General features: G+C 43.0%; 2 protein-coding genes across 3 annotated transcripts; one reads left to right on the top strand and one right to left on the bottom strand.

Moving 5' to 3' along the window:
• Positions 1-4,409: 4,409 nt before the first annotated feature.
• LOC146631121 (transcription factor JunB-like) lies at positions 4,410-6,369 on the top strand. 2 transcript variants are annotated; one of them, XM_085356356.1, is made up of 2 exons: positions 4,410-4,854; positions 5,115-6,369. In XM_085356356.1, exon 2 carries the CDS (start codon positions 5,153-5,155, stop codon positions 6,041-6,043), a length of 891 nt encoding a protein of 296 aa, XP_085212482.1. In that variant the 5' UTR covers positions 4,410-4,854; positions 5,115-5,152; the 3' UTR covers positions 6,044-6,369. The 2 variants fall into 2 exon arrangements, with proteins under 2 accessions (XP_085212482.1, XP_085212481.1); XM_085356355.1 differs by having other exon boundaries at positions 4,410-6,369.
• A 1,025-nt stretch (positions 6,370-7,394) lies between these two features.
• prdx2 (peroxiredoxin 2) lies at positions 7,395-11,945 on the bottom strand. The gene is made up of 6 exons (XM_085355149.1): positions 11,838-11,945; positions 10,826-10,946; positions 10,552-10,705; positions 8,412-8,534; positions 8,155-8,285; positions 7,395-7,801 (listed from the first exon to the last, which is right to left on the bottom strand). The coding sequence occupies exons 2-6, from the start codon at positions 10,926-10,928 to the stop codon at positions 7,719-7,721; spliced, it is 594 nt and encodes a 197-aa protein (XP_085211275.1). The 5' UTR covers positions 10,929-10,946; positions 11,838-11,945; the 3' UTR covers positions 7,395-7,718.
• Between the last annotated feature and the right edge of the window lie 312 nt (positions 11,946-12,257).

The following is a 12,257-nucleotide window of genomic DNA, read 5'->3' as shown; positions in this document are numbered from 1 at the left end:
GCAGTGACTATCGTGACTTTTAGTAAGTGGATGAGATCACTCTGAAAGTGGAACTGACCACTGACTGATACCTTGCCCTGTTTCCCTGAACTACTTCTGTTTCTCTGTTTCCCCTGGTGTTGTCCACACTGACAGGCTGACCGCTGCATGATAGCTGACCAAACTTCAACTTAGACTCACATCATTTAAAAAAAAAGTAAAGTATTGAGGATAATAAAACAGTAAAAGTAACAGCAACACCTAGAATGTGGTAAGAGGCACAGCTGAATCAAGGTAACTTAGAGCTGTTTTCAGTTACAGTTACACCTCCACTGTCTTGGACTACATCTGTTTCTGTGTGGACAATGTAACAACTTGGAAACGATTCCGTGTGTTCCCTAATAATCCACCCTGGATGACACACGGAGTTCAACAACTTATTCGAACAAGGAACAACGCTTTCAAATCCGGGGACCAGGAGGCATACAGTGCTGCCAGGGCCAACCTGAGAAGAGGCATCAAGACTGCCAAGCAGCAGCACAGGAGGCGTATCGAGGCCAGGTTTGAGAACAACACAAACCCAAGGCAGGTCTGGGAGGGCATCAGGGCTATCACGGACTACAAAAGAAGAACACCATCACCCTCAGCCGACAGTTCTACTCTGGCTGAGGATCTAAATCTCTTTTATGCCCGTTTTGACAGGGAGAACACCGACCCTGTCCTGTCCCCTCTCCCCTCAACCGACCCTGCTCCGGTCCTGAGCACTCATGAGCTGAGGCGTGTGTTCCGGAGCATTAACACCAGGAAGGCGGCCGGGCCGGATGGAGTGCTGGGCCGGGTGCTAAAAGACTGTGCTGCGGACCTGGCGGACGTCTTCACCTCTATATATAACACCTCGTTGTCCTGTTCACTGGTACCATCCTGTTTCAAAGCAGCAACCATCGTTCCCATCCCAAAACAGTCAAATGTCACATGTCTGAACGATTTCAGACCTGTGGCACTCACCCCCATTCCCGCCAAATGCCTGGAGAGACTGGTCATTAAACACATCAGAGCTGCTTTTCCACCATCCCTGGACTCGCACCAGTTTGCATACAGGGAGAACCGGTCAACCGAGGATGCGATCGCCACAGTGCTGCACACATTACTGAAGCACTTGGAACACAGGAACACCTATGCACGGCTCCTCTTTGTAGACTACAGCTCGGCTTTTAATACCATCCGGCCATACAAACTCCGTCCCAAACTCCACCAACTGGGACTTAACTCCTCTCTGTGCAACTGGATTGTGGACTTCCTCACTAACCGTAGACAGAGTGTCAGAGTGGGTAAGAACACCTCTTCCATCCTTGTGGTCAACACCGGTGCCCCTCAGGGGTGTGTTCTGAGCCCTCTGCTATACACTCTCTTCACCCATGACTGTATTTCCTCCTGCGCGTCCAATCTCATTGTTAAGTTTGCAGATGACACTACAGTGCTCGGACTTATATCCAACAATGATGAGACAAACTATAGGACAGAGGTGCAACAACTAGAGTCATGGTGCCACGACAATAACTTGGTCTTAAACACCAAAAAGACCAAGGAGATCATTGTAGATTTCCGGAAGAGGGGTCATAACAACCATCTGCCTCTCTTCATTGGCAGTGAGGCGGTGGAGAGGGTGAGCAGTTTTAAATTCTTGGGGGTAACTGTGACCGAGGACCTGTCCTGGGGCAACCATATCACCTCAGTTGTACGGAAGGCCCAACAGCGCCTCTACTACCTGAGGAGACTGCGGAGCGCACACATTCCCAGATCTCTGATGTTGAACTTCTACAACTGTGCCATCAGCAGCGTTCTGACGTATGGATTTCTAGTGTGGTTCCCCAGCTGCACCAAGGCCGATCAGCAAGCACTCCAGCGGGTGGTGAAAGAAGCTGGCAGAATTATTGGAACAAGTCTGCCAGAGATCAGTAATATCTTCCCCACTCGCTGTCTGAGGAGGGTGCACAGTATCCTGCGGGACCAACATCACCCTGCGCGCCACCTTTTCCATCTGCTGCCCTCAGGGAGAAGGTACAGGTCTATACAGGCCAGAACATCCAGACTGGCCAACAGCCTGTATCCACAGGCTGTGAGGCTCCTGAACTCTCTGCCCCCCTCTCACGGACAATAACCATATCCAACTTCTTAATAGCAATGAACTGGTCTGCATTGGTGCATCATATCTTTATTCTCTTCCCCCTCCTGCCCCCCCCCCCTCTTTCTTAAATAGATAACTATCATATCTGATATCATATCTCACAGTACAATAATATTGAATGGGTTGCATTGTTGTATTTTGTCATGTTTCTCAGGTCTTTGTCTGAATTTCTACGAACATTATTGCTAAGGATTGTCTTATTGCATTGGAGTCACACTGGGTTAAATATGTACACTTGGGTTTTAAGGGGTATTTATTATTTTCTTCTTTTTTTTGGGTTGTATGGAAGCCCCAAACGCAATTTCATTGTTCTTGACAATGACAATAAATAAATAAATACTAAATAAAAGTAACTACTGCAATTTTCAACCGAGCCTGTCGCTGATGTGGACGCCGCATTCAGTGAATGCAATCTCATGAAATTTGTGTGGCCGCTAATCAGTACTAGGCATCCTTCAATCAGGAGGTGTGTGTTTTGGGTCCATTTAAAAAACAGAATCGGTAGCATTTTTGGATGGCTACAAACTTGGATCTTGAAATGAAACATTAAAATGGATATATTGTTTATTTTCCTTAATTTCTGCAGCAGTTTTAGGTCTTAAAATAGCCTCAGTAATATCAGTGTCTCTGTAGTCTGTAATTTGGCTTCGATCAAGTGGAAATAAAAATGCAAGTGCACTCTGGAGTTTTACCACTCTTCCACTGGCCTCGTAATGGGGACTGGGAGGTTTATTGTATTCATTGTATCCAAATTCCCCCAAAAGTCTCTCAGCCATGGAGATCAAGGTTGTTCATTTTATTGCTGTGGAGATATTTCAGACTGAATTTGAGTATGTTCATTTTTCTTCTTGGAGGGTTTAAGGTTCACTAACCAATTTTCCACATGAAGATCAGTTTTTTTCACCAGTATCTTCATGCATTGCTGTATTTGTGTATTTTGAGGAGCTCACAAAAGTCTGACAAATAACCGTGACAAATAACTGTGATAACATCAGGTTATCTCACAAGAGACTTAAAATAATAATCAGGTATTTTCAAACATGGTGTGTGTGGCTTGAATTGCAGAGGCAAAGAAAGATGTAGAAAATGTAGGATTCAGAAGTAGAGTTGTTCAGATTTATGGAGTTCTGTGAATTTCATTTCCAATAATTCCATTCTTGGAAATAAAAGTCAAAATATCTCACCTTGTGTTTTCTGTGCTTTCTACATTGAGTTTTCTTATTTAATCTGCCTTTTGTGATCAAATTACAGCACTAAAATGCTGAAGTAATTCTTTGAAACCACAAATGCAGACAAAATTGCTCAAATTGCCATCCAAAAGACCTGCAATTACCCAGCTATCAGCCACATTTTCCTTACTCACATGGCGCAGCCTGGCAGAAGTCTCTAATATTATACAAGATACCGAAAAAAAAAAACGTTTTAAACGATTAAAGAATGCAGCTAGACTTCTTCTGGTTCCGCCATAACGGAAACACATGTACACTCATGATCAAAACAGAATGTGACCTAAGGACAAGTGTAAGCAGAAGACAGAAAAAACTGAAGAAAAAATATGGATGTGCGTGTGCGCATGGCCTTCTGGGTCGTGATTCAGAAGTCATTACCATACAGGGGAGACAAAGACGTCTTTCTATCAAACAGGTGTTGGGGGCACGTGACGTGTCTTTAGACTGAAATACCTGAGAGGTTGTGTCATGTTTTCATGCTGCCATAGGAACACAGTAGGTTCAGAAGGCTACACTTACACTGTTAATTAAACATAAATAACACATGAGCAAGTAAACATGGTAAATTCAAAGTACCGAGCACTGAATTCAAGTTGGCTGACTATTATCTCCCTCAATCTTATGAGTATAAGCCTTAAAGGTTGTTTATTACATTTTTTTGCTTTTTTTTAATGCACTAATAGTTTGCTCTGATTCACCGAACATGTCCTCCCTTGCCAGACACCCGTTAGGCTTCGTGCGTTTTTGAAGACATCTCGCCCAAGAGTTACCCATCCTCTCCCTGCCTGCGGGGTAAAGCGGGGCAGCGACGAACCTCCTCCCCTTCTCCTCCCACATCCCCCAGAGATGGAGCTGGAAGTGCGCCAGGATGGGATTGGCTTCCTGCTCCTGTCATTGAGGAACCGGTGCGCCAGGATAGCCAAATATGGACCGGCTGATATCAGTTTGTAGCACATGACTCAGCACCAGATTATATATCTTCACTGGTGGGATTACTGTTAAGGATGAAAGGCAAAGTGGCAGCGGTTTAGGTGTCCGAACAGAGCTGGAAAGCGCTCGTTGCCGTTTGTGGTTGGCTTTGAGTCGCTTTTGGGCTGTTGGTAACATTTCAAGTGACTTGTTAAAAATGACTATGAGTGTGAATGCTTGAGGGAGCCTATTTTATGTGTTTATGCTTACCTGGACTCAGTTTCCCCCGCGCCGAATACGTCTTGTCGTGTTTACAGTCCGTTTTTCCTGGAAGCTGCGTCAAGTCAAGATCAGACGGAGACAATACAGAAACAGCCAATCAGAGCGTCTTCTGGAGGGCTTATATAAATACAGCAGAGCGCGTCAGCCGCCTGTCATTAACAAGGAAACACAAGTGGAGCGCACACTTGTAGAAGAACAGACTCTCCTTCTCACGAGTGGAATGAAAACATCTGAGTTAGTCACTGGACTCCGCTTTGATTCCAACTAAAGGTACAAATCGACGACTTGGTACAGTACAGTTCCACTATTTGGAAGTTTTGCTCTGTTTTGATAGCTTTGGTCTTCAGTATAGTAATACAGCGGGACTTTTGTGCTGGAGATTGACTCATTTTGGGACACTGGAGCCTCGGTGTCCGAGCAACATCTTTTGCAGCGCACTCTTGTATTTGACTGTCTGATTTGAAATATGTCCACAATAATGGAACAGCCTTTTTATGACGACTCGTTTCTCTCTGCTTATGGCCATCCAGGCGCAGCCCTGCAGGACTACAAGCTGCTTAAGCAGAATATGAACTTGAACTTCTCCGATACATATCGGAACTCAAACTTCAAGTCACAGCACCTGCGCGCCGACAGTGATTTCTATCCAGCGGGGACGGCAGAAGTGGGCTCTCTGAAGCTCGCCTCTCCTGAATTAGAGCGACTGATCGTCCAGAGCAGCAACGGGGTCATCACTACGCCGACACCTGCTCAGTACCTGTACAACCGCGGGATCACGGAGGAGCAGGAGGGCTTTGCCGAAGGTTTTGTTAAAGCGTTGGACGACCTACACAAGATGAACCAGATGGCTCCTCCAAACGTGTCCATCGGCACAGGCGGGATTGGCTGCTCGGCTCCAGTCTCGGTGTTCGGCTCATCCATGCAACCGGAGCCGCTTGAGTATACAACCCTGAGCAGCTGCACCACGAACCCCAGCCTGACCTCTGCTGCCAGCTATCCCTCCACCACCATCAGCTACCTGCCTCATCACCAGTACCACCAGCATCCTCAAGCCGTTGCGCACGGATCACACCACTTCCAGCACTCACTGTCCGGGGCCGGCATCCACCCTCAGCGGTTCGGAGGGATGAAAGAGGAGCCCCAGACAGTCCCCGACATGCAGAGCAGCGACAACAGCTCTCCGCCCATGTCCCCTGTCGACATGGAGAATCAGGAGCGGGTAAAAGCGGAGCGCAAGCGGCTGAGGAACCGGCTCGCAGCCTCAAAGTGTCGGAGGCGCAAATTGGAGCGCATCGCCCGTCTCGAAGACAAGGTTAAAGTGTTGAAAAATGACAACGCTGGGCTGTCAAGCACGGCTTCTCTACTGCGGGAACAGGTGGCCCAACTCAAACAGAAAGTCATGACGCATGTGAGCAGTGGCTGCCAGCTCATGCTAGCACCCAAAGTAAAGTCTTATTGAAGAAATAATGCACTTATTAAAACACTGGACAGTACCTGGACTGACAACCCAACCTGGTCTTTATACGTTTTTAGTATGAAAACTGGATTATTGTGATTTCTGCCGTCTAAAGAAACATCACCCATACACAGAAATAATACAAGACTAAAACACTTAGGGCATTTTTGAATAAGTTTTTGAAAGTGTCGTCTTGGCGTTTCCTGTTTACATTTTCTTTAATTGCTATTTGTGATGCTTTTTATGTAAGTTATTTGTGTTAGAGTTAACCTCATGGACCATTCTTGTTGTTTTTTTGTTTTTTGACCTGTACAGTAAATATTTAAGTAAATGACATTATGAAATTAAGAAATGTGTTGCTTTGTTTTTGAGGTCGTGTATTTTTTAAGTGCCACTTCAAAAATTATTGTATTTCTCGTGAGCATTAAACCACACCGCTGTCTCTGATCAGCAGTGAAGTTTACAACACCAGAAGTTGGTTGACGTTGGAGACGTCCCAGCGTAGGATTTTTCCTTACTGACGCACAAGCGTCAGTCCATATATGGTGCGTGTTGCTGTCAAACGTCACATCACGATAGGTTTCCGGGAACTCCCTCCCACATTGCCCGTCAGAAGGGCTGCGCGCTCCCCTTTACACCACAGTGTGTGTGTAATTGAAAAGGTTTGTCAATGAGTGGTTTATTCGCGTTAAGGGAGTTTCCCCATTCTGCTTTCATTTTCCCAAAACAAGCCGTGAGAACACTAGGTGAGGAAAAATGGTTAAAAAAAAAAAGTTCCAGATAAACATGTTAGACTGATTACTGAGAGCTAGTTTGAGTTACAAGAATCGGCTCGCGTAAAACTGAGAAAATGTTCCAGTAAGCCGAGAACATTCGGTAAAACAAGCAGGATTGTGTACTGGAGCGTTGTTCTCTGAATTAGTAAATAAGACAAATGTTATCAGGAAATCGGAAATATTAAAACAGTGAGATATCAAAAATGTTTGTGGAACTGTGAAATACAGGTTGTGGTTAGGACGGTCATATAATCATATCCAGTAATCTTTCCCAATGTGCTTCAGTACCATTTGGCAATAACAGGCTGTTGTGCTGAGTCAAACACAGCAACTCCAATATTAACCAACTCTTGGCAGCTTTGTGACGCACTCAGATCTTCTGCCAGGTACAGGAGCCAAGAATGATACACCACAATAAAAAACACAAATAAAAAGCTTTATTCCAAGAACTAAGTTCTCAGTCACAAAGAAAAAGAGCCAAGAGTAGCTTTAGAAGAGTTCTGCCGCCACCTAGTGGTTGCAAGTGGACAGGCATTCACATTTTGATTTAAAAAAAAAAAAAAAAAAAAAAAGCCACACACACTTGATCATAACTTTCCTCCATGTTTTAATAAAGATGGTAGCAAATTATTATCAACAGCCAGGAAACAAATTTCAGTGCTTTCTTTGAAAGCACAGGAACAACAAAACTATACTTTCAGTGATCAAGACGATGAGGTTACCCAAAAGTTTGTACACTGGACATTAAAGAAAAAAAAACAAACATTTCCTCCCCCCTACATGAAGCTGAGGTGTGTTTTAACAGGTTAGTCTGGACGTGATGATACTGCTTTATAGGCATCCCTCTCATCTGAGGTCAAGTGCTATGTTGAAGAAAACAGCAGAGTAGGAGACGTTCACATTTACTGCTTGGAGAAGAATGCTTTGCTCTTCTCGACGTCGGGGACGATTGTGTCGCTCCCGGGTTTCCAGCCAGCAGGACACACTGCGTGAAGTGGCAGGAGGGACAAAGTTTACTTTAAGCTGACATTTATACACACTGAACTTGGTATAATCTAAAGGACAAAGTACATATGTGACTGGTTGGGAAACACAGGAAGGACTAAACCGCCAAATCTAGCCACAGCTTCGCAGTCAATTTTACCAATCAGCTATTTCCATTTTAAGTGTGTGATGTGCAGTTTAGAGCATCTGAAGTTACAGGTAAAATTAATGACATGTATTTGGGTTATTTTTAATGACAAATGCATGATTAATAAGTTATACCACTAAACCTGAGCACCAGTGTATGCTGAGTAAACACGGATGAACTGAGGGAAGGTACGGCAGTTTACTCACCCTCTCCATATTTGTCTGTGTGCTTGAAGGCTTGAACCAGGCGCAGAGTCTCGTCCACAGAACGACCCACAGGCAAGTCGTTAATGGTGATCTGCCTCAAGACGCCCTTGTCGTCAATCACAAAGAGACCCCTGAAATTCACAAGATGTTGCAGTTTTTACAAATACTTTAAAGTATCAGTAGACCAAGCTGCTTTTTAACAATAACCAGTGGGTTTTTATTAAAATAATTTTATATTAAAAGGGCATTTAACTGACCTGAATGAGATGCCCTCATCTTCCTTCAGCACACCATACTCTTTGGAGATTGACTTGCTGAGGTCCGATACCAGGGGGATTTTCATGTTACCCAGACCTCCCTGTTTTCTTGGTGTGTTGACCCTGAAGAGAGAGAGGGAAAAAAAACCCAAAAACAAACAAACATTTTTTTTTATTATTTATTATAAACAAGTACAAAACACGTAATGTCCACAGGGAAGGTCTCCTGGTTGATAAACCTTGCGTTTGCCCCGCCACCCCTTCCACCTTGTAGTTCTCTGAAATGGGAGAGTCATTTAACACGCCGTTAGAGATAAGATACAGGCGGTGTCTGAGAGGATAACATATCAGTTGTTCAACTTTATGAGGACACACTGCATTCAGAGGTTCTCCACAATGCTTCAAAAGACAGTCTGACAAACACCAAGTAGCAAAATAATAATGTGGTGAAAACTCTCCTCATACTGCAGTTTTATGTAGTTTACAGATATCTCACTTCTAGTCTCTGCTGCCCGTTGTGAGATTCAACACTCTGAGGTTAACTAAACCATCTTCAGCGAAGATACCACTTTCCTCTGCTACTGGTTAGCTTTGACCCTGAAATATCTTTCTAACCTTAACTAGCCAATCAAACAGAGTAGCACAGGGCCTAATAGAGCAGGCAAAGATGACGGTGAGGAGTCAGGTTGGGTTTAAATTCAATATCACCTAAAGTTTTGAAACGCAAATCAATATTTGTCAGTCTGCATATATCCACTTATGTAATATTAGTTGGCTACACCCATTCCTTACAGGTAGTAATACAGCTTTTCTTGCACGTGCTCTGGTTACGTGCCAGATTACCTATTGTAATTTTATCCTCTCTGGTATACGGCACAAACTTCTCCAGACTTCATCTTGTTCATGCAGCTGCTGTGTCATTACCAGAGCATGCGCCAACATATTACTCCCATCCTATAACAACTTCATTGGCTTTCTGTACAATGCCACATTATTTCAAGATTCTGCTTGTCTCCATAACCTCATACCTCATCTGTCTCTGATCTACATACGTTCCCATACTCAGTTCCTCCTCCTTCATTGCTCTCACCACCTGCTTCAGAACTTTCACCCAAATTGCTTCTCATTTTTAGAACTTGCCTGCACCACAGTCACAATATCGATTCTCCCCATCTTTAAAAGACGTTTTTATTAAAGCCTGTCCATTGTTGACTTTTTAAAAATCTATGACACATTGATTTTAATGTCTTGAAAGGCATCTACGGTATTAAATTCAATAAAATGATAAAGTGTCTGACAGACTGACAAAACTAATCGTTCAGTATATTTAATAGCAAATATGTTGTGTAGAATTTTAACTATGAGCTTTAGCAGTTAACTGTTGGTTATAATATATACTCATTTTGCTTCAGATTGATGAATGGAGGTTTTACAGCTTATTCAATCTCTTCTCATTGAAAAAAAAAAAAAAAAAAAAAAAAAACCCCAAAAATATTATATACACTTATTTTAAAGTAATGAATCCGATCAGGTGAGTGAGGAAACATACCGACTGATCTTCCTAATCAAATATAATGCATTTAAACTTTAACACAACATTCCAAATGAAGACCTGTGCAGGTTGTGTAATGCCGCATGTCTTCTTATGCCTTCTAGAAGCTGCTGTATGCCGCCCTTATCAACACGTTGCAGATAAACTGGGCTGGGCACTCCTTCACAGCAGCCAAAATCCTCCACCCTTAACTGTCTAAACAGAAACGGCCAACCGAGGATAGTTTGATGGACCTTGTATAAACGTCTGATAAGTTCAGCCTAAGACGGCCTCGCTATAAAAACAGCAAGACAGACAAGTGCACAGAACAGCTTTCACTTAACTGTTTTGTTAAGTAGATTTTCAAATGCACATGTGAAGATTCACTAAGGTCACCTCTTCCCAGTTAGTTTAAAATTACAAGAGTCAGCAATACAGTTCACCTGCGAAGATAATCACTGTAATACAGGTAAAAAGTCTTTTGTTGAAGTTCTGCTTAATCCACCTGCTAACATGTGAGCAGTGTGGATGTTATTATTGGTAAAGAGCTCAGGAAGTAGTCAAATTCCCACAAATGCTCATTATGTTTCATTATCCGTGAGTTCTTACCATGCCAAGTGAGAGAAGTGAGAGTCCACGGAGCAGCCAATAACCTCACAGCCGATGTTGCGGAACTCCTCTACCCTGTCGCTGAAGGCCACAATTTCAGTGGGGCACACAAATGTGAAATCCAGGGGGTAGAAAAAGAAAACTACATATTTCCCTGCAGCACAACAGGAGGAAATAAAAACAATGTTAAGTATTAATTCTAGTCGAATAAGCTGTTAGTGTATAGGCTTATAAAAGCCAGAATGAGCCAATTAGAACAGATGTAGCTACAAACCTTTGTAGTCTGACAGCTGGATGTCCTTGAACTGTCCATCAACTACAGCTGTGGCTTTGAAGTTTGGGGCAGGGAAGCCAATCTTAGCGTTTCCAGCAGACATGGTGTTTGAGACAAATGACTGAAAGAGAAACAGCACAAACAGTTACCAGAAAACTCCTAATGCTTGCAGACCACCACAGATAAATTCAGCTGGGTGGTGCCTGAGATGAAGCTCTGATAAACAAAAAATATGAGATTTAGACTGGAAAAATAAAAATAAATGCGGTGAGGTTCAACCAAGAGCCATGTTTTACAGCTCTTAGGAGGCCCAGAGGTTCAAAGACTTGGTAACTTAAGCAGACCCAGATAGTGTCACATGCAAGTCATGTTCAGCCTGCAGGGAACAATGGCCTATTAGCAAGGTTACATAACCATGATACGCACAAACCAACGGCAGGGTTCTCGCTGTGCCTATAAAGACTATTTCCGAGGATTATTGCGCGGTCAGTTACTTTGGACAGTTATTGCCTGTATGCAAAATTAATGTGCAAATAAACGATAAACTTGCAAATAAGATACGCTGTACTAAACAAATAGCAGTCGGTATTAATCCAAAGGCCTATGCTTTTCAGTGATGTATGAATAAATCTGGATTATTTCTCCCTCGTCACAATTTATACTTGGTTTTAAAGAGATAAATGCACGTAATCGGTCAAAGTTCAGTCATAAAAGTTAAGCTTTTAATGTTTAAATTTCGTTTTCGAAATGAAACAGAAAAAGCTGTAGTAGAACAGAGCGGAGAGGAAGTGAGTAGTGCATTCTGCAAGCTGCAGCACAGGGACAAAGAAAGAAAACATGGCCAAACACTTCATGAAGGAGCCAGCCGCTCACCCGCCTGACAGGCTAGCTTAATGTTAGCTTTACGTACGAAACTGCTTTCTTTAGTTTCGGTTTGTTTCAGAGGAAAAACAAAGTCGATTTTACAGACACGCTGTAAACTTCTGACTAATCCCATAAACATCCTACTCACCTGTCTTGACGTAAAGCACGAAAGAAGTTGGAAGAAGAAGTCTGCAGGCTGCAAGAGAATAGAGGACTCAAAGTGGAAAAGCGAGCGTGCGATAAGTACGCAGAGACGGCTGAGGCCACCCGGAAGTAAAAATCAATCCCTTCAGAGTAAAAGTGAAGATAAAAACGATTAAAAGTAAAGATTAGCTGTTTCTAAATATGTATATCTCTGATATAAGATCATATTTTCTAAGTACACCGTGTAAACACTGTCATATGAACAAAAATGCAGGGATGTCGTAGTGAGGGAAAAGTGTGACTGGCTTCTTGGGGCCCCAGTGTTAATGTCAGGGTCAATGACAATGTCAGTTTTATATATAGAGCTCAATTATTACTTGTAAATTCAATGTTCTTAAAATAAAGATAAAAACAAAAACGATGT

The sequence above is a fragment of the Diplotaxodon limnothrissa genome, linkage group LG6 (genome assembly GCF_057381915.1).
Source record: "Diplotaxodon limnothrissa isolate DT_005_m linkage group LG6, D_limnothrissa_male_GT1.1, whole genome shotgun sequence".
NCBI classification, from domain to species: Eukaryota; Metazoa; Chordata; class Actinopteri; order Cichliformes; family Cichlidae; genus Diplotaxodon; species Diplotaxodon limnothrissa.
Note: the sequence above shows the minus strand (reverse complement) of the source record. Positions and strands in the feature narration are given on the sequence as shown.